At 34.0% G+C, this 25,375-nt stretch overlaps 1 protein-coding gene across 6 annotated transcripts in view; it reads left to right on the top strand.

Annotated features, from left to right (window-relative positions):
- Positions 1 to 25,375, top strand: part of ASCC3 (activating signal cointegrator 1 complex subunit 3) — a 216,905-nt gene that overhangs the window by 105,559 nt on the left and 85,971 nt on the right. For all 6 annotated transcript variants that reach the window (XM_084889357.1, XM_084889353.1, XM_084889355.1 and 3 more), the window contains exons 15-22: positions 6,213 to 6,404; positions 6,718 to 6,942; positions 10,673 to 10,792; positions 13,285 to 13,449; positions 13,968 to 14,054; positions 14,875 to 15,051; positions 20,426 to 20,651; positions 22,222 to 22,376. In XM_084889357.1, coding sequence (XP_084745483.1) covers positions 6,213 to 6,404; positions 6,718 to 6,942; positions 10,673 to 10,792; positions 13,285 to 13,449; positions 13,968 to 14,054; positions 14,875 to 15,051; positions 20,426 to 20,651; positions 22,222 to 22,376 — 1,347 coding nt within the window. The remainder of the gene's footprint in view (positions 1 to 6,212; positions 6,405 to 6,717; positions 6,943 to 10,672; positions 10,793 to 13,284; positions 13,450 to 13,967; positions 14,055 to 14,874; positions 15,052 to 20,425; positions 20,652 to 22,221; positions 22,377 to 25,375) is intronic.

Raw genomic sequence — 25,375 nt, 5'->3', positions numbered from 1 at the left:
TGGATGGATAGTGCTTCCATTATTACTTTCAGCCCTCATTTCTCCAAGATCTTGCCTGCCAGCAAAAGACAATAGGAAGATGGTTTCCTGTTTACTTTCATTGTCTAATTCTTGTGTTAGGTCACCTAATTAAAGAATGGATTTTTGCATCTAGTACTCTGACTGTAAGAGATCTGGGAAATAGGTTTTACCTTCTGGCTCATGCAATACAGGAAGGCCGAGTAGGAGAGTTGTGTACTGATTAATATTCTTTGTTTTAATTGGGAATGGAAATATATTTAGGAAGAAAAAGTAGCTGCCTCTTTATTCTTTGGAGCTTATGTTCTGGCACAACAGAAAGGTTTATCGGTTAATTAAATGATTTATTTTCATTGAATTTTTAATAAATAATAAAGAGGGACAAAGGGCTAAGAGAAAGTAAAATTGGGGAATCTGGTCTAGACTGGTGCCAGAGGAGGCTTAGCTAACACAGTGACATTTAAGCTGAGATTTGATGGTTACATAAAGCAAAAATGAAAAATGTTCTAGGAAAAGTTTCACACAAAAGAAAAACAATAGCACATCGAAGGAGGTAGAATTTATATCCTTGAGTAGAAAAATAGTACAGAGGGTAAGGAATTGAGTCAAGAGCAAAAATAAAACAAAACAAACAAAAAAACAAACAAAAACACCAAGAAGACAATAGTGCAATAGATCATTGGTTCCCATCACTTGTTTCCATGCTAGATATCAAATTCAGACTCTCTGAAACTAAGGGACTACAATTTTTAACATGATCCTCAGAAATGATTACAGCCCATTTTAGTTAATCTAGTGAAAAGATGACTAATGGGTGCTTTGCTGAGAATAGGGAAAGACAGGGTTAGCCTTACAGCTTTGGCTGTCTTGGCATAGACACCAGAGGTCCAATTTTAGGTTTCTCCATGAACAAGGTTTAAAGTGGAATAAAGCTTTAAGACAGAGAGAAGAGAAAGAGTGGGTAAAGATGACATATTATATTCCTTATATCTCTAAACTCCTGTGTCAGAGGAGTAGCCAGGTATTGGTTTGTGCTCCTAACATGTAGCAGGTCCACCTTCTTACGCTGATTAACTTTATAACCATTGAGTGATAAAAATAGCACTTACCAAAGATGAGGACTTTATAATACTTTTTCTAACACTGAGAAAGCATGCTGATTGATAATTGTGGGAAAGAATGGCATCATTTGGGAGAAAATATTTCCCTCCTCCTAGTTAAATTTCAGTGATTATGATGGCAGATATTTTTTCCTAATGGATTTGAAATGACCCACATTGAAGCATACCTTATCAAGATAAATTACCTCATAAGGCTTACAAAAGTCACTATAAATTATTTATGCAATTCCGTCATGCTCTTTCATTCATCTGAATCTCAGCTGAAGGTCTTGTGTTGCTTCAAGTGTGGGAAAAAACAAATTAATTCTCCTAGAAAATCCTCATTTGCTTTCTCAGCCTTTTTTATCAAGTTTTTTTAATCATGTATTTGTGTTAATGTGGAAGTTAATTTTTGGAAGTAGTTACATTTTAACCGTATTCACTTTTAAAAGTACTCACATTGATTTCCCATTTCCTGGGTAGGAAGATGGTGTGTAAAGTCATGGAAGGAAGCCCTGCATACTTTCACTGGGAGAAACGAATGTGGTACTGTCTGTGTACTGATGGATTATCTTAGCAGTCGCCCATTCCGTTCTAGTTTGACCGCCCATAAAGCCTTACATGTGAAGTTCATTTGTGAAAGTGGAAATAATAACGCCCGAGGAAAGCAAGCTTAGATAGTTCCAAAACTACACATACCTGACTCCCTTTACTTTTCACGGCCGGTGTTCTTTTGTGCTGAACTTCTGTGTCTAGAAATACTTATCCAGTGAGTATAATATTGGATCTTGAATGGCCTCCTTAGAGAACCCCATGCTCTGTTCAGTGTATGTGAATAACATGAATTGTATCTCTGCAGCTCTTCAGAGGATAGCAAAGCCTGGATTCCAGGTAGACCAGGTAGAAAACAGTGATTATTCAGAAAGCAGCAGGTATCTTGTCATAAATTTAGCTTCATAAGTCATGGTCTTAACCATCTCTTCTTTCATTTCTCCAAATAAAACTCCTGTTAGAAAGTTTCTTAAGCATATATTTTCTTCAAGGGAAGATTTTGTACAACTGCCGTTGTATGTGTTTTGCCTGTGAGTTTTAGTGTAAACAAATTGAATAGTGTTAGACACACTTCTATGCTCCTTGTTCTTTTCACTTAATAATATGTCAAGGTGATCTTTTCAAATTAATACGGAAAGATTTGATCCTAAAAACACCTTTTTTTTTTTTTTTCTAAATATATTTTATTGATTTTTTACAGAGAGGAAGGGAGAGAGATAGAGAGCTAGAAACATCAATGAGAGAGAAACATCGACCAGCTGCCTCCTGCACACTCCTCCTGGGGATGCGCCCGCAACCAATGTACATGCCCTTGACCGGAATCGAACCTGGGACCTTCCAGTCTGCAGACCGACGCTCTACCACTGAGCCAAACCAGTTTCGGCCTAAAAACACCTTCTTTTAACAACTACAAAGTATGCTACAATGTGGACATTATCATAATTCATTTACCCAGTCCCATCTTGATGGATACTTTTGTTGTTTCCAATTATTTATTTTTTTTTTTTTGCGAGGGGCCCAGTGCACGAATTTGTGCACCTTGAAAGGAACTTTGGGCCTAGAGGCTGTGGTTGGCACAAGGGTAGGTCTCAGCTCATCATTCGCATTCCTGCCCGGCCTCTCCAGCTGTGGCATCCAGTCCCCTGTCTGCTGGCAGCCCCACTCCCACTGTCACCACTCCCACACGCTGATGGCGCCAGACCTGCTCACACCGCTGATGGCATGGAGCAATTGGAACCAGCACTAGCAGCGGGTGTGAGTGGGGCTGGTGCCATCAGTGGGTGCAAGCAGAGGCTGCTGCCTCGATCACCCCTCAGGAGCAGGGAGAGGTGGAGAAGCCTTCAGGGGTGATTAGGGCCAGCAGCCACCAGTTGCACACGCTGACAGTGCTGAGCAATCGGGGCCGGTGGTTCTGGCATCAGTAGTGGGTACAAGTCACTGCTGCTGGCCCCAATCACCCCTCAAGAGCCAGGGGGAGGTGGAGAAGCCCTGAGGGGAAATTGGGGCCGGCAGCGGGTATGAGTGGTGGCTTCAGCACTGGTAGTGGGTATGAGTGGGGCCAGCACCAGCAGCAGGTAAGAGCACTGGACGGGCTGCGGCACGCGGAAGCAAAGTATTTTCAGTAACCACCTCGCCCCAATGACAGAGACAGGCACCCTGAATTGGTTTGGCATCCTGCTCACCTGCTCCACCATCCCACTACAGCTGATGCCCACCATGTTCTGTGCTCTGCCACCTGCTGCTAACACCAGCCATGTTCTGTGTGTGCCCCCTGGTGGTCAGTGCACGTCATAGCAACTGGTTGTTCAGTTCTGCTGTTTGGTCTATTTGCATGTTAAGGATTTATATATATACTAGATGCCTCTTGCAGGAAGATTCCTGCAATAGGGCTTCCTGCTGTGGTCTCTACTGCCCTGCCTGCTTCCCTCCCTTCTCCACAGCACTGCTTGCTTGCTTCTCCACAGCTTCACTCCCTTCTGCAGTGGTTGGCTTCTTTCTACGCTGTCTTCAGTCTTTGCTCTGGCCTGCAAATGCAAATTAACCGCCTTCTTGTTTGAGTTAATTTGCATGCTCACCCTGATTGGCTGGTAGGCGTGGCTTGTGGGTATAGTGAAGGTGTGGCCAATTTGCATGTTTCTCTTTTATTAGAGAGGATTGTTACAAGTGCTGTAGTAAACGTTCTTGCTCATACTCTTGATAGTTCCAAGTATAGTTCCATTGGGAAAATGTCTAGCAGTGGAATTTATCCATCATGGTACATGCATTTAAATTTTTAGTAAATGGAAATAAACAAATAAATAAAATTTTTGTGATCTCAAACTGCCCACTAGGGAGATTGTTTCACTTTACACTTCCTCAAACCGTAACTTTAAGGAAGTTACGTTGCCTACATAACTGTCAGCACTGAGCAGTGTCAAAGTTTTTAAATTTATGACAGATTAATAGGCAAAAAAGTGGTACTTCATTATTATTTTAAATGGCATTTCTTTATGTGAAACTGAGTGCTTTATATATTTGCCATTTGAATTTTTTTTTTTTCACCTATAAATTGCATGTTCCTCTCCTTGGCCCATTAAATTCTTTGCACTGACATATGTGTTACAGACATTTGTTTTTTCTCGTTAAACTTTGTTTTTTTATTTGTTTACATATATTTTTACCATGTTGAATTTTTTTCAACCTAGTTGTAGTCTTTGGGCTTTGTCTTGCTTATAAAGGCCAGTTTACTTCATCCAGGATTTCCTCCAGTCCTTTTCAAATTTAACTTTCATTAAATTTTTAATTTGTCCAAAACTTATTTCGTATGGTAATGGACCTCTCATCCTTTCTGAATACTCTATTGATTTTAAAATTTGATATAACATACAAAATTCTTGTATTTGCCTGAGTCAGTTCCTGGACTTTCTCTTCTAGTTGACTAGTGTTACTGTTTCTTCTCTGGTATCAAACTGTTTTGTTTATTCTGTTTTTATAATACGTTTAACACGTGGTTGGGATAAGCATCCTGATCATTACTCAATTTTGGACTTTTCCTGCCATGTCAGTGCATCAAGGCCAGGACAAACTTAATAGTCCTAACATGTTCCTTCCCTTTATGTTCTGTTCACAGTCCTTTCTTTTTGTGCTTACTTTATAACCTAGTTTACGTGATATTTCTGTTTCCCCCTCTCTCCACCTTCTCACCTGATTGTTATAGTAGCCCCGTAGCTGCTCATTCAGCCTCTGTTCTTAACACAACCATGAAGTTACCTCTCTAAACATTCAGTCAAATACTACCCTTGAAACTTGAAGAAGACAGTCTTTTTGTGTATTGTATGTATATTTTGTTTGGGATTCCGTCTCAAAATGTCTAAGTTGTCATTTACTTGGCTGGCCACTAGATGGTGGGTTTTTTTAATGTATTACCATCCTTTATATATCTGAAGCAAATTTCATGGAGTGCTATTTCCTTAGATATATTCTTTATTAATGTAGAAATTTAAAATTTTAAGTGCCCTTAGTGATAATCACTGTGACAAAGTCTGCACTAGGCCCTCAGACCCCTGAAATTCCACTCCCTGCCCATGGAGTGTCCCTTACATAAAACTATGGAAAATTGTTTCAAAGGAAGCTATTGAAATGTTTGTAATTAAAATTTCAGAGCAGTAGCACATAAACGCAGGTTGTGATGTCCAAACAGAAGCTTTGACTGTGTAAACACTTGTGTTAATCTAAAGTCTTTAATTTTGCAGAAAAATTTTCTCCCAGTTGTGTGGTGAGTCATCAGTGGATTTTGTAAAATCTGCTATAGCACTTATACAGGCTGTGAATAAGTTGACCAAATGCCATATCTGAGCTCAGACCAGGTCAAAGAACAGACACCAGAAGGGAAGTTAGTATATTGAGGGCAGATAGAAAGTTGAGCTAAGACAGGGGCAGTGAGTGCCCTCCGGTCAAAGATCACCAGAAGCACACCTGTAGGTGGCCTGTTGGGTCATCACTATGGGAAAGAGTTCGTGCCAAACGGCATCCCAGTGGCAGGGGAAGGATTCTGTCGCAGTGGGTCTGGAACAGCAAGTGTCGCCCTGAGATGCATGTGGATTTGTCAGAAAGGAGACAGAGAGAAAAGTCGGCCCTTGTGGCTGGCTGAGAAAGTGAGGCTAGTGCATGGGAATGATTTCTGTAGGGCCCTGTGTTGTCAGGGTTCTGGCTTCTAGTCTGAATGAGGTAGAAGCCACTGAGATTTCTGCTTATTTTAATGGAGTTTGTTTGGAAGGAGAGGAAACTGGCAATACTGATTGATTGCAATAATAGAACACCTGAGTGAAAAAGACACTTGCTTTTAACTTCTTTCCTTTTGGATTTTGTGTCATGTTCAGGATTGCCTAGTTTTTAAAACATATAATTTTTAATAATTTTGTCTAAAGCGTTATACACTAATATTTAGTAAGACTTTAAAATGCTTAAAAATGTTACTCTCTTCAATAAGCTCATTCAACAGAAAAGCAAAATAATCCCTTTTAAATGCTAAACACTTTTATATTTTGTTTATTTCTACTTTAGGTGCAAAAGTCAAGAAATAGGCAACTCCGAGAATTATTCCCAGATGGTTTTAGCATTCATCATGCAGGAATGCTTCGGCAGGACAGAAATTTGGTTGAAAACTTGTTTTCTAATGGGCACATTAAAGTCCTAGTTTGTACGGCCACATTAGCCTGGGGTGTCAATCTTCCTGCCCATGCTGTTATTATTAAGGTAAGAGCTTACCTTCCTTTGCACATGGATTTGTGGTGTCTTAAAACAAACCTGGGGATTAATTTGTTTAGAAAAAAATATTGTGATTTGGCTGCTTCACTGACTTTGAATGTTATTTATATTAGGTCAGAATTATTTTCTCCAAAAGAATCTAGTTTATATTGTGAAATTTTAACTCTATCACAGATGATGAAAGGATTACTTAAAGTACACTTTTGAGATCTTGCCTTATTTGCCTAATTTCAGGATTCAGCTCATCAGGATTATATTTGTGTGTGTTTATGTAAATTTTTATTAACTTTTCTTCATCTAGGGAACACAAATCTATGCTGCAAAAAGAGGCTCCTTTGTTGACCTTGGAATATTAGATGTCATGCAGATATTTGGTCGAGCTGGAAGACCACAATTTGACAAATTTGGGGAAGGAATCATCATAACAACACATGATAAACTCAGCCATTATCTCACTTTGCTCACTCAACAAAACCCAATTGAGAGTCAGTTTCTGGAAAGCCTTGCAGATAATCTAAATGCAGAGGTAAGATCTAATGAGTAAAAGGTTGGCAAAGAATCATTAGCTGTAAGAATGACTAAGTAAAATAAATTTTGTGTTGGTTGCTCTTTTGAAGTATTTAGGACCATGGCTTATGACATTATATAGTCATAAGACACAACAAATTAAAAAGCAATATTATTGATTCGTTCAGAGCAGTACAAAGTGCAAACAATAACTGATAGGAACTCATTGCTAAAAAACAATATACTTTTAAATTACAAGGTTTTGTTATAAGGTAGAAATCTAACTACCTTATATTCATAAAGTACTTGTTAGGTATCTCATTTTCAGAAATGTCAACTGTAACCATTAATACCACTTAATGCCATAAATGGCATTCAAATAATGACACATACTGGTGTCCCTCTAAAATTTTAGCTAATATAGTGAAGTATAGCCATTTCTTTCTATGTATATTTTATTTTGGCCTACTGAAATAGATCCCAATTAAAGTAAAAATTATCTTTTAGAAAAATTCCTTAAACTATGTTTTTGAGTATGGAATTAAATTTGGTAATCTGTGGAAATTGAGGTAATGGGTTTTTAAGCCTGTAGAGTCCTGAAATCTTTGTAAGACTGTCTAGTGGAGGTGATTAACATGAAAGTCATGTTAGATTAGGAATGCTGTTTCTACTAATATCTTTGATAACATAAATATCAATTCTAACCATTTGTTTAGAAGAACTAGAGAAAGTATTATATTAATTTTAATGGAAACGTTTTATGAGACATCTTTGCTGATTGATGCCTAATGGGGCTGACTCTATTTCGCTATATACTAATAGCATTTTTTTTATAAGTTTCACGTTAGGTGTTTCTCTTTAAAAGAATTTTTGAGTACATATGTGCAAGACACTATAGTGGTGGATTAATATATGTCATCTTAGTTACATGCATCTCATCTACAAAATTAGGGAACTTTTGAAACCAGGGACCATATTTGTTTCCATATTCATTGTGCTTTGTGTAGTTCAGTTTTGAACTGACTTACTACATGATTATTGAGGTGAATGGATACATTTCAAAAAATACTGTGGAAAATACTTATTTTATAAAAGGCCCCTATACTCAAGTAGCCACTAGGTGACAGTAAATATTTACAGATAAATTTTAATTTTTGTCACTAGGTGGCACTCTAGGATTAATCTCTAAATATGATGTGCCATCTTAAGTTTCAATTCAATTTCCTGGGTATTTTTTTTCTTTTTAGTGAACATTTAGAAGACTTGCACTACTTGAACCAATTTTTGATACCTACTTCCTTTCTTTTAATCTTATTATTAGTGATAATAGGTAATTATTAATGTTAATTTATTGATTCTGATTTTAAAAAATAGCAAGATTATTTTTATAAAATTCCTACTTAAGAGTTTCATATTATTTAAAAATATCTATAGGTCATAAGGGAATTAACAGTTTTGGCTGTCAAATAATAGTATCACAAGTGGTGAGGGATGCTATTAAACTTGTTTTTTTTACCTAAACAGACTAAAAAAAATGTTTAGCTGTCTTACTTGACAAGTATTTAGAAAGTATTGTGCAACTCCCTCATTGGCTAAATTGTAGTTTTTTTTTACTCTTCATTTTGTGAAAAACCTTAGAGTTCACATTTTAGGAAATGTATATCTTTACTTCTTTGTGAGTTATTATTTAGTCATTTGTAAATATGTTAGTGAAATTTATTTTTTCCAGTTTTATGGAAATGTAATTGATATATGACATTGTGTAAGTTGATAAATGTATATATTTTTGAAATGTTTGCCACAATAGTTAGTAAATACATCCTTTATCTCACATAAGGGCCATTTTGTTGTTACGATGAGAACACAATTTTCAGGTTCATAATATAGTATTAACCATAGTCATCCTGCTGTACATAAGATCCCCAGAACTTATTCTTTTTATAACCAACAGTTTGTACACTTGACCATCTTCCCATCTCCTCTTCCCCCAGCCCCTGGCAACCATTCTCCATTTCTATGTGTGCTTTGTTTTTAGATTCTGTATGTAAGTGAGGTCATATATTGTTTATCTTCCTCTGTCTGACTTATTTTAAGTTAGTGTAAATTTAAAAGTCAATATTCAGAATTTGCCTTATCATTTTTTTTGCTCCTATATCTACTTAATGGCATAGTAGGATATTACATCATAATGATATTTATATATTGCTATAGCTCCTCTTCAACTAAAGATAGCTAATCATTCACATATTTATTTCACAAAATTAGTTACAAGGAATTTAAAATTATAATATGAAAATGAAACAAAGGTTTTTATTTTCTTTAACATTCAGTACTAAAATGAGGGATTTAGGAATTGTTTAAATTTTCTAAATTTAATAATTTAGATAGGGAGCATCTCTTCTCCTTTGGTTAATGTATGAAAGATGAAATTTTTTTTTCAGCTACATGTACAGGAAAAATTATACACTATGAAGGTGTACAACCTAGATTTATTTTTTAATGAAAATGAATACTTTGATTAAAAGCAGAATGACTACCTATAGGCACAATGACTAAAGAGATATATTTTTCAGAAAACTTTTCATTGTCAATCTGTTAAGAACTATTTTCTAATAATTCCATTTTTTAATTTATATATGTTATATATTATTGTGATTTTAAATTAACTTTTGCTTTTATGGAATTAATATATTATAGTTACATTAAAATCTCATTTGTAGAATATAATAAACAACATAAATTGTTAAATAAAAATAGATCCAGAAACACAGAAGCATGGAACAGATTGTCAAACCTCACAGGGAAAGCAGGGGAGAAAGGAAGGGCGTAAGAGATCAACCAAAGGACTTGTATGCATGCATATAAGCATCACCAGTGGACACAGACACTAGTTGGGGTGAGGGTATGTGCTGGGGGTGGGAGTGGCCAGGGGAGGAGGGTCAATGGGGAAAAAAGGAGACAATATGTAGTACTTTAAACAATAAATAATTTAAATTTAAAAATGCTGTTAAAATTATATTTTCTTTCACAATATAATCTAAAGAATTATCTAGTGGTTATTATAATTCAAATGTATAAATATCTACTTTTTTTTTAAGTTTACCAGTAAAAAATTAAAGCCATTCCTTGTTTTTATATGATTGTTAAAGTGTATATATTAGTAATATGTATAAATCCCAATAAAATCTGCTTTGTTATTGTAGAAAGGATTGCATTTTCCATTTTATTTATATTGCTTTTTTCTGTTAGCCATCCTGCAAATGGGTATCCTTAGAGGCAAAAGCTACTGTCATGCTTTCTGTTGTTTTGGTAATGACAATTCACAAAAGCACAATAAAGAGGGATAGAATTAACCTGTTGTTTTCATTGTGGTGCACCTACATTTAAAATTTCACTAATGTGACCACAAAATATGAAACCAAAAGGAAAAGGAAGCAAGAAGAAAAATGAATACCAAAATGTTTTTAATGCTTTACAGAACAAAACTTCATTTATGGAAAAATAATTAAATGCCATAAAATTGAGTAAGTTCATTTCTGGAAAACAGCATTTCTAATGTACTGTAATGGGGCAGGGATGATTTTTAATTAATTGGAGAAGTGTCATGTCTGATAATCATGCTATACCATTTAATTACAGCATAATGATGCGTTTTAAAAACTCAACTTTTGACAAAGTGCTCTTTGATGTAATGTTTATATTTATCTTCAATGGATTAGTTTAATTTTTGTTATGTTTTTGACTTGCAGATTGCTTTGGGAACAGTTACTAATGTGGAAGAAGCAGTGAAGTGGATAAGTTACACTTATCTTTATGTACGGATGAGAGCAAACCCATTAGTATATGGCATCAGTCACAAGGCTTATCAGGTAGAAAACTCATTTGTAAAAAAAAATAAATAAATCAAACCTTTTTTTTTAAAATTTCTGTAATCCTTTCATGGTATGAGGATAAATATTTACTACTCCTGCCTCATCTGAAAAGAGTTTCTAGGTAGCTGGAAGAAAAACAAAGAGCTTTAATCTTTTTTAGAAAATACTAAGGAAAATTACATTTTCTCCTGCAATTATTTCACTTTACTTATAGTATCTCTTTTCCCACTAACATGAATAAGTGCATCTTTATATTATTATCAATTTATCATTCAGATGTATTTCCTTTTGATACTAATATTTTGCTGTGACTTTTTAAAACAATGATAGATTAAGGTTTTGGAATAGTCCAGACATGAAGAAACTTATGGGCCACTTTTAATAATATCTTGCTATATGCAATCTGTTCTCTTATCAAGTTCCTCTAAGCCCTTGTTCCCAAATTAAAAGGTAGCATTGATGAGTTATTATCTTAGTAGTGTGGAGGCTGGGATCAGTTCTGTGCACATAGACTGCGAATGAGATGCGTGTTGTAGCAGCTATTCCTGTGAGCTCTGCAATAGTGTGGTCCATGTGGATTACAGATTCTGTGAGACCTTGTCTTTTCTTTAGAACTCTACTGTATACCCTGTAAATGCTTCCTAATTACAGATAGAATCTATTTGTTCTCTAATGAAAACATTATTTCACCATCATCATATAGTTATTCACTAGTGTTAAGTCAAAATTATCAAAGCAACTGAACTTAACTTAGAATGATAGTTTTACTGCATTAACTAATAACTTGGTTTTTATTTATATTCTGTTGTGTTATCAAAGCAGTTTCCAATCTTTGTGTGTGTGTGTGTGTGTGTGTGTGTGTGCTTTAAAAATTTTTTTTCTTTTCCTATACAGTAGATTTGACCATGGGAAAATCAAACTTAAGACTTAGGAGGGAAAATACAAGAAAAAAAGAGGCAACAACTTGTTCGGAAGCTGCTGATTTGAAATCATTAAGTTTTTATACATAGGTTGATTGTAATTGATATTTAACTACCTTTCTTCTCAATTAAAGTATGTGCCAAATCGATCTGTTCTAAACTATAGGTGCATTATAACCTGTAAACCTTAAAATTTTAAAGAATATGGCTCTAGCTATTCTCATTCCAAATATGGGCTTTGTGAAATAGTCAATGGCACTGTGAAAATATACTGAAGGGGTAAAAGAAAACAAAACACGGCATGTAGTTTCTTGGGCTAAGCTATTTATTTCAATTTTTGACATAAGATAAAAACATAAATTGATTTTTAAATGCTAGGTTAATATCAGAAGTCATTTTTGTATAATTTTCCATTATAAGGAAAGTGATTTTTTTCCTTCTCAGATACATGGTTTTACTATCTTCACAGTTCAGAGAATCTTACCTTTCCATTTTTTTTTAACTTACATGTTTTCGTTTTATTACTCAATATGACTTTGTAACCACAATACCCATGTGAACTAATACAGACCATGCAGTTTAACATATTTTCAATGGTTTATAATATATTATTAAGAAAATGTTTTCAGAAGATGAACCTGGCATATACAGTGCATCACTTGTAGAAAATATTTAAGACTTTGTATTTGCTAATATGATTATTCCTGACTTTATCTTACTTCCCTACAGTTCATTTTCTTTGCCTTGTTTTTCTGATTTTTAAATTTATTTTAGCTGTGAACCCTCCCCTCATCCCTTTTAAGATCATATTCTACTTTATTGCTCATGACCAGAGAATGATTGGTGGGATCTGGCTTGTGTGCATGTGTGTATGTACATATATATATATAATACACATCATATAGTAACAAGAATATTTGTTAATAAATGTTCTTTCTGCTGAGAAAATGTCTGATGTAATAGTTTCAAAACTATTCAAAATTTATCGTTATTTTACTCTTTGCTTCTATTATTATTACAAGAAAATAGGCTTTCCTGTCAGCAATTATAAAAACTGCTAGAACACTTAAAACTATACTTTTGAAAGTATTACTGTATTTATTTTTGCATACTTTTACTTTGACAGAGGAAATTATTCTCACTATCATTTCTCCAAATATTGATAAAATAGAACATGGTTTGATATTTTAAAATCCTGATCATTTAAGTTTGAGAGGGAGATATTTTTTTATAGTTGATTTTTAATCTTTATAGTCTTAAAGATTATAACACCAATTAAGAATTTTAGATTTTATACTATTACTATCTGAAGATAATATGCAGATTGATAATTTTAATGAATTTATAGCTTCATGCCATTCAAAGCAAATAAGTTTTGGGTTATTTGGTTTATTTAATGGAATTAAATATTTCCTAGTTATGTCCTAAATTTATAAATATGTACTTTTAAAAAAATTTTTAATAAAAAAGGTTATTCTAACTAAAGCATCAACAAAATTCAATTTTTATAAATAGGTATATGTAATTCTCTAAAGAAATATTAAAGTGTTTATATATTTTTCCCTTTAGATTGACCCAACATTAGCAAAACATCGAGAACAATTGGTCATTGAAGTTGGACGAAAATTAGACAAAGCTAGGATGATTCGTTTTGAGGAGCGAACTGGATATTTTTCCTCAACTGATTTGGGTAGAACCGCCAGCCACTTCTATATTAAATACAACACCATTGAGGTATTAAACTGTGTTTGCTACTGGATGCAAATATTTTAGATGTCATCATATAGGATTGATACAAAATAGCCAAAGCTGTTAATAGAGCAAAATGCTTTTAGCATATGAATTCAATAACATAGACTCAGTAAATACAGGAAAAAGTCAGATTTTAAATATCAGGGCCTCCTTGCCATCCTTGTCAATGAGTGGGTCCCAAGCAGTAGACTTGGAGAGTGGTAGATTTCCATATGCCCATGCTGAAAATGAGCCAATACCATAATGTTATGATAAACATTTTTTTTAAGCTATCTAATATAGGTTTTGTTAACTGATTTTATTGCTCTTTAGCTGATTATATTTTAACAATATTTTTAAATCTTTGGTAGCTACGAAATGATTTGGAATAGCATGCCACAGACATTGTAACTCTGCATTGCCTAGGGCTCAAATGAATGAGTGATTTATTGTCATGTTTTTAGTTTAAAATATTTTACTGGACCTTCTATTTTAATCAAATATAACACTTACTTTGATAGACCTTCAATGAACTTTTTGATGCTCATAAAACAGAAGGTGATATCCTTGCTATAGTCTCTAAAGCCGAAGAATTTGATCAAATTAAGGTAAGATTACTTGAAGCTTGAATCAAATGCATATAAATGCATATAACATATAACATTTATAAAACCTCATAAGTAATTGTTATTCCTGATACTCCAGAGGCTGTATGACAATGTTCTTCCATTTATCAGCAATTCCAGAATACTAGATTATGCTATTATGTCATACCTCACATCATTGTTTATTCTCTACTACAAATCAAATATAATTTAGGTTTTGCAGTAATGAAACTGGTGGAGAATATAATATGTATATTTTGGTTTATTTGCAATGTAAGGTTCATTTAAATAAAATATAAAGGATATACATGATTCAAACCTAGATCTGAATATTTCTGTACCCGTATTATAATTTAATCTTATCAACAGTGAAAACTTTTAGATTTTGAGTCATAGTACTTCACAGGTTTAAGCTATGAATGTGTTATATCTTATAAAAATATATGACCATAATGAATGCCTTTGGAGATAATTCAAGTTTGCCCTAATCCATTTGGGCAGAGGTTTTACTCTGGTCAAATGAAAAATGAAATCTCATCAATTGAAAGATGGTGAGGTCAGGAGATCTAATTTTTGTGGCATATCAAATTTTTATATGTCAATGGCAACTTTAATATTGGTGATAAATAATAAAATGTAATTGTATCAGTCTCAAGATAATTTCTTATTGTATGTTATTAGCTACCTGTGGAAAGAAAATTAGTTATTTTAGCATATAGAGGAAATGTTGAGTTATAGCAAATAGAAACTTAAAAAACCTGCAGTATAGTTCAATTTCAGTAAATCAGCCCAAATAATACTGTAAAAACGTTCATTCTTCCAGGTCAGAGAAGAGGAAATAGAGGAGTTAGATGCCTTATTAAACAATTTCTGTGAGCTCTCAGCTCCTGGAGGTGTAGAGAACAATTATGGGAAAATAAATATCCTACTTCAAACTTATATCAGCCGAGGTGAGATGGACAGTTTCTCCCTTATATCAGATTCTGCATATGTTGCACAGGTAAGAATATTACTCTCTTCCCATTTTTTCTCCTTGTTTACTTTTAAAGATTCAAAGAATTACTCAGACTATACTGTGACTATACTTATGCATACTACCAAATTACTATTTTATCTTAGCACTGGTTCTATTTAATTTGTACATCTTTTATGCCATCTGTTTATTAGATCAGGAATGGGGGTGGAATTTGGTATCAATTTGGCTCTTTAATATTGCTATTGTTTTTATTTTAGAGTTTAAAAATATTAATCTTATTTTGCTTTATATGATAAAGTTCACTTTTAATTAAAAAAATATAGTTATAAAGGTCAATAATAGAATAATATTTCAGTCAAAAAGAAAAGATTGTGGAACCATTGTAGCTTTTCCCAAATGTTAGAATTATAAACAAAATTCTTTGTCATTAAATAAGGCTTTATATATATATGCCTCACACGATATATTTAGTAAGATAAGTCTGTGATAAAAAATTTTTTCTTCCCATTGATACTTAAAAATTAATGACTGAAAGAAAATTATTCCTTAAATTACAGCTTATTAAATCAGTAAGTTAAAAAAATAACCGTAGTATAAAATGTTGTAATATTTATGTTTTTATATTCAAGCCCCCATGTGAAATAAAGTAAGTTATTTGTTGCATTTTTTACCTTTCAAAATGAAAAGTTTTTCTTTACAGATATAAGTTTAAAAAAAAAAAAAACTTTCTACTTAAAAAGAATACCATTTTTTTCACCTGGCTGGTGTGGCTCATTGGTTGAGTATCAGCCCATGAACCAGGAGATCATGGGTTCCATTCCTGGTTGAGGCTGTGGGCTGACTCAATACCCAATAGGAGACATGCAGGAGTAGCTGATGGATAATTCTCTCATCATTGATATTTCTCTTTCTCCCTGTCCCTTCCTCTCTGAAAAAGAATACCATTTAAAAATTTTTAATTGAGTAATGCCTCATCTGAGTTAAGGAGAAATAATAGCTTAATCTTATTTTAAATATAGAAACTATTTTATATATCTTATGTTTGAAATTTTGTTCAAGTCTCAATATAGAAAAAGTATTTTTATATTAAATTATTATAAACAGCCATAAATACTCAGCAGTGCTTTCCTATAACTATAAAATGAAATATTTACAAACACGAACCAAGATATATTGGCTAAGAATTTGAATGAATGCAGTAACTTAATCAATGTAACTAAGACACCAGCTGATGATTTCATACTACATAAAGTAAATGTGAATGTTGTAGAAGCTTCTTTTCTTTTTTTTCCTTCTTAAGTAAGATGTTTCTGCCATAGGAAAATTATACATATTCTCTAAACCCTTATAAGTTCTATAGGCACCATTGTTTCTAACTCCTTTTATTCATCTATTTTTCTGAAAAATAACATTGTATTTTTATTTTCTATTTCCTAATTATTTTATATTAAAATAGTTATTGACTAAACTAAAATGTAAAGCTTTACTAGATTCTTGATGAATAATTTGGCCACATTTCTGCTTGATTCAAGTTTATGAAGGTAATATCAGAGACTGATATACAAATTGCTTTATAACATTTACCATTTCATCATGATTGGTGCCCAGAAAGTCAATATCAGAACATTATGGATATCTCTCAAAGCACCCCTACTTTTCTTAAATAGCTATTATGGGTCTGTCATCCTTAAATTCATTAGGTAAATTACTGTTCAGTTTATTTATAGTTTAAGTATAGACCATCATTAGTTCCACAAGCACTCTCTTAGCTCTGTGAAATTGTATTTCCTTCTCTGTTTCTGAAACTTTATTCTCTCAGTCCCTAAGTTAAATCCTTGGCTCAAGTATCCTATGATTTCATAAAGAAATCTAGATTTAACTTTTCTAAACTGTACTTATCAAAGACTTTTATCATTATTCCCACTCAATTTATATTATTCCAGATAAAATGTCTTGTTTGCCACATGGGATTTCTCCTTCCATTTATTTTAGTTTTAGGAAACAAGTATGGGTTCTGAAATTAAGAACAAAAATTTATATATTTTCAAACACAGTGGAAAATTAGGCTCACAGTTTTTTGTTTTTTTACAAGAGTTAACCGGAAATTATGATTAAAAATCTATTTGATAGACACAGTAATATAGTGTTCATTTTATTTATCATTTTCTGGTCCTACTAGCAGCCATCTTCAGATTTATAATGGATATAAGAACTGTCCTCTTCTAAATAACATTTCTGTTATTAAACTTCTAATACTGAAGTAAAATAGTTGATTGTCAAAAGACAAATATACATTTCATATAAAATGTAAAACTAAAGCCAATAACTCTTATGATCATAATTTAAAGCTGGATCATCTACTCCCTATTTAAAATCTTTACTCTTTTTTATCTCTTTTTATAATTTTGACCAGATTTAACTTTTTTTTTTTCATTTTCAAATACAGACATCATTAGATTTTGTAAGATGTCTCCAAGTTCATAATTTTTAAATAATCTTCAGTAAAAAGAAATTTTGCAAAGTTAATGATAGAGGAAGGAAGACAAAACAAATGGAAACTAACTTTTCAGATGGTGAAGTTTTCAATTATTGTAACTTTCTATATGTCTCTTAATGAAGTTATTCTCAGACCACTGAATTTAGAATCTTGAAGCAAAGTTTAGAATTGTTTCGACCTGGCTTTGAATAAATACTCTGGCACCAACTATCTGTAAGGCCTTGCCAAATTATTAACTTCACCAAGCTTTAGTATCTTTATCTACAAAATCACATAGAGACCTGTGAAATGCAGTTGTTATAAAGAGTAAATAAAATAATATATTGCTTAGTTTATAGGAAGTCATTTATATGGTAGTTACACTCATCAATATTTCTTTTGTCACCCTTTTCTCACTAATTTTTCTCTCTGACTAGATCCCAAAGGTGTTTTGTTTTGTTTTGTTTTTTTTATAATATATTTTTATTGATTTTAGAGAGGAAAGGAGAGGGAGAGAGAGATAGAAACATCAATGATGAGAGAGAATCCTAGATCGGCTGCCTCCTGCATGCCCCTTGGGGATCGAGCCTGCAATCCCAGGCATGTGTCCTTGGCCAGAATCGAACCTGGGGCTCTTCAGTCTGCAGGCCAATGCTCTATCCACTGAGCTTAACTGTCTGGGGCGAGATCCCAAAGTTTTTCTTATTTCTCTAAATAGCTTTGTAAATTTAATCATCTCACTGTAATAGCCTATCATACAGAGTGTCCCAAAAATGTATACATAATTTAAAAGTTGATAGCTCAACTTTGAAAATGAAATATATTTGAATAAGAATTCTATTTATAATTATTCAAAGTGTGTATATAAACATTTTTATGACATCCTATATGCTTGATGGCCTCAACAGCCTCCTAAATATGTTGCAGTCCTTTTGTCTCTTCCTGCTTCATTCCTATTTAGGGGGTGTAGGGTGGAGCTTCCTAAGAACTTGGAAATGAGGCCACCCTCTGAAAGTTATCCACATACATATAGAGGTTATTTATTCTTGTATAGAAGTAATAATTAGGTGTATATGAGAATAGATGTTGCCTATAGTTAAAGGATGCAACTCTAAAACTTCTTTTGAACTAAGTCTGAATGATAAATTTATTGACAGATTGAAAAGTCCAAAAAGAAATAGAGGAAGACATAAACAAATGGGAAAATATACTGTGTTCATGGATTGTAAAATCAACATCATTAAAATTTCCATACTACCCAAAGCAATATATAGATTTAATGCACTCCCCATTAAATACCAATAGCATATTTCACAGATCTAGAAAAAACTCTCCAAAAATTCATACAGAATAAAAAAATACCCCAAATAGCTGCAGCAATCTTGAGAAAGAACAAAGTTGGAGGGATCACAATACCAGATATCAAGCTATATTACAAAGCCATTGTTCTCAAAGCTGCCTGGGACTGGCACAAGAACAAACCTATAGACCAATGGAATAGGACAGAGAACCCAGAAATTGACCCAACCCATAATGCTCAATTAATATTTGACAAAGGAAGCAAGAGCATACAATGGATATTGAAGACAGTCTCTTTAATAAATGGTGTTGGGAAAATTGGGCAGATATATACAAGAAAATGAAACTAGACCACCAACTTACACCATACACAAAAATAAACTCAAAATGGGTAAAGGACTTAAATGTAAGACCGGAAACCATAAAAATCTTAGGAGAATCCATAGGCAGCAAAATATTAGAAATATGTCATAGCAATTTCATTACTGATACAGCTCCTAGGGCAATAGAAACTAAGGAGAAAAAAAGTCAAATGGAAATACATCAAAATAAGTTTCTGCACAGCAAAAGAAACAATCAACAAAACAATAAGAAAGCCCACTGCATGGGAGAACATATTTGCCAATGTTCTCTCCAATAAGGGCCTAATCTCCAAAATTTATAGGGAATTCAAACATCTTAACAAAAGGAAGATAACCCAGTCAAAAAGTAGGCAAAGGACTTAAATAGACAGAAGGAAGAAGATATACAGAAGGCCAAGAGACACAGGAAAACATGCTCAAAATCACTAATCATCTAAGAGATGCAAATCAAAACAACAGTGAGGTACCATCTCACACCTGTCAGAATGGCTATCATCAACAAATCGACAAACAACAACTGCTGGCGAGTATGTGTAGAAAAGGGAACCCTTGTGCGCTGCTGGTGGGAATGCAGACTGGTGCAGTCACTGAAAAACAGTATGGAGTTTCCTCGAAAAATTTAAAATGGTACTACCATTTGACCCAGTAATACCACTTCTAGAAATATATCCCAAGAAATCAGAAACACCAATCAGAAAGGTTTGCACACTATGTTCATAGCAGCACAATTTACAATAGGTAAGATTTGGAAACAGCTTATGTGCCTATCAGCGGATGAGTGGATTAAAAAACAGTGATACATCCACACAATGGAATACTACACTGATGTAAAAAAAAAGGAATTCTTACCATTTGCAACAGCATGGATGGACCTGGAGAGCATTTTGCTAAGCGAAATAAGCCAATTGGAGAAAGATAAATATCACATGATCTCACTCATGTGGAGTATAATGAAAACATAAACTGATGAACAAAAATAGATCCAGAGTCAGAGAAGCATCGAACAGACTGTCAAACTTCGAGGGAAGGTGGAGGGGGAAGGAGGTGTAAGAGATCAACCAAAGGACATGCATATTAGCATAACCAATGGACACAGACACTAAGGGGGTGAGGGCATGTGCTGGAGGGTGGGGATGGTCCGGGAGTTATCAACTGGGGAAAAGGAGACATATGTAATACTATATGTAATTCTTTAAACAATAAAGAATTTTAAAAAATAAACTGTTACTTAACCACCAATTTTCCTCTTTTTATTCTTCAGAATGCAGCTAGAATTGTCCGTGCTCTTTTTGAAATTGCTCTGAGGAAACGTTGGCCTGCCATGACCTACAAGCTCCTGAATCTCAGTAAAGTCATTGACAAGAGGCTGTGGGGTTGGGCTAGCCCTTTGAGACAGTTTTCGGTCTTACCACCACACATTCTAACAAGGTTAGAAGAAAAAAATCTTACTGTGGATAAGCTGAAAGACATGAGGAAAGATGAAATAGGTAAGAAGGAAGCAAACATGTTTTAATGTGTTCTGCGCAATAAAATATTTCACTGCATGTAAAAGTATTTCCACATTACTCAAGATACATTTTTATTATTTTTATGAAATTTCTTTCGTATTTATCTAAATTCTAATAGAAGTCCCTCCAAATTTCATGTTGTCACTTGAAAGAATTAGCAGTTAAATGGAATGTCGATTATCACACCATAAGTTGAGTATTTTATAAATGGAATCTCAGCTATAAATAATGAGAATTAGTCAGTGAAGTTTATCCTCAATTTATTTTTTAATATTTAATTTATTTCAAATTCTTTTGTTACATATATATTAGTACTAGTATATTAAAAGTATGTGCATATTTCTTCAAAGTTTCTAACTGAACTTTATCATTGCACATATATGTATCTTTAAACCCAGTTGTTACTAGGGTCACCAGACCAGATAGCATTTAGACTTCTGCTTTTTTTCACATAATATTGAAAAATTATTCCAACATTCATTTCCATGTGCCTTAACATTTTATTGGACACACCTACAAAGCATTGATTAGGTAATATTTCTGACTTTAAGTGGGTAAATATTACATATGAAGGGAGTTAGCTGAACAAAAATAAGAGGGAAGATGTGAAGAGAGGCTGAGATAGTTACCTTACTTATAGTAAGAAGAACACTTCTAAGGCAGGAGGGAAGTACCAATTTAAATAGAAAGGAAGGATATTAAATAGGGAAATTGAGAGTATTCAGATTGGGATATCATGTGTACATATGTTATCAAAAGAAAGAAAATCCACTTGAATTTCAAATATGGATGAATATAAAACATTTTATTTATTCATAAATGTGCTTTAAAAATTATGAAGAACCAAGAAATATTGATGTTATAAACTAATACTAAATAATATTGAATGTAAAAAATTAAAATATATGTAACCTATTTCCACTTAGTTGCTTGAACTAGAATAGGAAAATGTTTATAGTGACATCTATTTCTGACTCCCCCACCCACTCTGGGACTCACATACATATATCTATATTTTGAATCTGATCATTTATGAAAAATACGTATAAGTGGATAAAGTGGTTAATTTTGTGCTAGATTGACCATATTTAATATTTTATCTTTACAATTTTTTTGGAAATGGACATGCATGGATGGGTTGTGTCTTCTTATTAGAGCCTTTCCCATTATATAGATTTTTGAAATAGAGCTTGTATAAATTAATGGCTGTTTTCAAAAACTACTAAATATTTTTATGATGTGTCATAAGCTAGCTAGAAGAAAAGAAGAACTATTTATAGTAGTTTAAACATTATTAAGTTTCAGTAATTTTAAGAACCCTATTAATAGCTGAAGAAACCTTGATACTAGTTTTCAGAGCTATGAATTGCTAATTCAAGTTAACTATTATAAAATATTCAAACATGCAAGATCAAGAATGTCAACTATTCTCCAAAGCAAATCATAAAAGAAGCAATAAAATCACCTTCTGAATTCCCATTTACAAGTCAGATTATATTGCTTTTATTCTGTCTGGACGCATTTCTTCTATGTGATGTTTTCCTTGTAGGTCACATGCTGCATCATGTGAATATTGGACTCAAGGTCAAACAGTGTGTTCATCAGATTCCTTCTGTTACAATGGAAGCTTCCATTCAGCCCATCACGCGGACTGTGCTCCGAGTGACACTGAGCGTCTGTGCTGATTTCTCTTGGAATGATCAGGTAGAAGGGGAAAATACCTCTCAATGTTCTGCAAAATGTCTCTGCTGCACATTTACTATACCTCCTTACATCTGTCCTTAGGCATTTAGAAAATTTCTCTCAATATATATACATTAAAGACTCATTTAAGACATTGTAGTAATATTTACTCTCATCCTTGAAAAATATGTGTGGTATAATATATTAATACTAAAGACCTGGTGCACGGATTCATGCACCAGTGGGGTCCCTCAGCTTGGCCTGCGCCCTTTCGCAACCTATTATAGAACTCCTTGGGGGAAGTTGGGGGATTGTGCCGAAACTGGCAGTCCGACATCCCCTGAGAGATATAGTAGTGCACAAAGTGGCAGGTGGCTGGGGAGGAGCTCTGGGAGGAGCTCGAACTGGCCTGGGCACTGTGCCACTCCCCCCTCATCCCAGCCCTGCTGTGCCTGCTGTTGCTGCCGCCACTCGGTAAGCTTGTTGAGCGGCACTCCCACTATCGGAGTGCACTGACCACCAGGGGCAGCTCCTACATTGAACGTCTGTGACCTAGTGGTCAGTGCACATCATAGCAACTAGTCAAACAGTCACCTGGTTGACTGGTTGCTTCAGGTTTTTATACAATATATAGATGTTAACCAGTGAGACCTCTTCAGAACACCTAGGAAAGCTAAAATTTCAACATTGAACAGTCTTTTAGTGGATTCAGCTTCTTAGGGTCTTTGCTTAAATCTGACTTCTTCCATTTTCTCTGTTCTCTTCGGATTTGCCATTTCTACTTATTCTGTCATTTCGCCTACTAAAAATTCAAGATTCTCCATGTTGAAGGACCAAGCCCTTTTTAAATCCTATTTCTCAAACTATTATTGTCTTCTTTTTCCATTAGACTTATAGAAAGAGTGTTCTACATTTTCTCCTGGTCATCTGTTTCTTTCCTGCTGAGACTACTACTACCATCAGGGATCACCAAAGACTAACTGGTTGCCATAATAAATAGTTGTGTTTTTTTTATTGACTTTTTTTACTTCTCTGAACATTCAGCCCTGTATATAGTCCTTTAAAATGTCCTTCCTTGGCTTCCATCACATTCCTGTTTTTGTTTTCACCCCTTCTTCTGTTCTTTCTTCAGTACCTTAGATGTTACTATATATGTGTGAAGATCCACTCTGGATTCTCTTCTGATTCATCAGTATTTTTTAAGGTCTATCTCTGTACTGTCACTATGCAGAGAGTAGATAAGCAAGTAAGATTCAGTCCCTTCTTTCAAGTAGCCCGTGGAGGAAGATAAATCAGTAATGTAGTATAGCAATATTTACTTTACATGATTATTATAAGTGTATGCAGATACCTTTTGCATTATGTGACCTTTGTATATCTGTAATGTAAATAAGTTTTATTCAGCAACATGCTCTAAAATGACACAATCATATTTCTTTTTTCTTTTTTCTTTTTTTAATATATTTTATTGATTTTACACACAGAGGAATTGAGAGGGACAGAGAGTTAGAAACATCGATGAGAGAGAATCATCGATCAGCTGCCTCTTGCACACCCCCAACTGGGGATGTGCCCGCAACCAAGGTACATGCCCTTGACCGGAATCGAACCTGGGACCTTTCAGTCCGCAGGCCGACGCTCTATCCACTGAGCCAAATCGGTCCTGGCCACAATATATTTCTAACCCAAATCTACTCTTGGTCTTAAAGTGGTCTAATCTTTGATTTCTTCAGTTTCCTTCTCTGTAAACATAATAATTATCTTTCTCAGAGAATTTCTGTGAGAACTAGATGCTATAAAATTATATTTAATATTTCTATCAAAAAATTTACATAAAATATGAAATTGTAGTTAGCCATAAACTCATATTTCAAGTCTTATATTTAATCTAGTGATTTTGAAATTCATAAAACTTACATATTTTCCCCCACAGTTTTCTTCTGTCAGTATTCACAGACTCCCACAGTTTGGTTTAATTCATCAGTAACTCTTAATTAGAATACTGCTGGCTGCAAGAATAAAAAGCATGACTTGTCTCATGACTCAAGCAAGAAAATATATTATTTTTCACAATAAAAGGTCCATAGATCATAAAGATGACTGAGTCTTCTATCTAATCATATAATTCAGGGCTTAAGCTTCTTCATGTCTTTTTTGCTCTACTGACATTGTTAATGTTCTCCCTAAATATTTTCATGCTTTTTATTTTTTTGTAATTTTAAAAAAATTATTGACCTAACCAATTTGGCTCAGTGGATAGAGCATCGGCCTGTGGACTCAAGGGTCCCAAGTTCAATTCCAGTCAAGGGCATGTACCTTGGTTGCAGGCACATACCCAGTAGGGAGTGTGCAGGAGGCAGTTGATTGATGTTTCTCTCTCATCGATGTCTCTAATTCTCTATCCCTTTACCTTCCTCTTTGTAAAAAAATCAATAAGATTAAAAAAAAATTATCACCTGAGGTTATTAATTTTAGAGAGAGAAAGAAACCTCAATTTGAGAGAGAAACATCAATTGGTTGCCTCCCATACATGCACTAACCAGGGATGCGCCCTGACCAGGATCAAACCTGCAATCTTTTTGGTGTATGGAGTGACGCTCCAACCAACTGAGCCACCAAACCAAGGCACATTTTCATTCTTCTCTGTCCACATTTAAAAAGAGAGGGAAACACCGCACTGCACCAGCCCAGAGCATGAACTGTAAGACCTTTCCTTTAGTCTAATTGGGCCAGTATTGGGCATGTGCCTATTCTTACCACAGTCGTGAGGAGGGATGCCATAAGCAGATGAGTTTATGCTAATCAAAATTATTGTAGGAAATTGGCTCCTCTTCTGAGTCACTTGAAAGAGATGAATACTGAATAAGAATGGACTTTTTAAGGAAAAACAGGAAAGAGAAAAAGGGTGAAGAATAGATATTCAAAAAATGGTATGCAATGGAATAGTGATTTGTCTATAAAAAAGAAATGAAGTACTGATGTATACTTTAACATGAATGACTTTGAAAACATTATAGTAA

Source organism: Pipistrellus hanaki (genome assembly GCF_964339955.1).
Source record: "Pipistrellus hanaki genome assembly, chromosome: 7".
Taxonomy (NCBI): Eukaryota; Metazoa; Chordata; class Mammalia; order Chiroptera; family Vespertilionidae; genus Pipistrellus; species Pipistrellus hanaki.
Note: the sequence above shows the minus strand (reverse complement) of the source record. Positions and strands in the feature narration are given on the sequence as shown.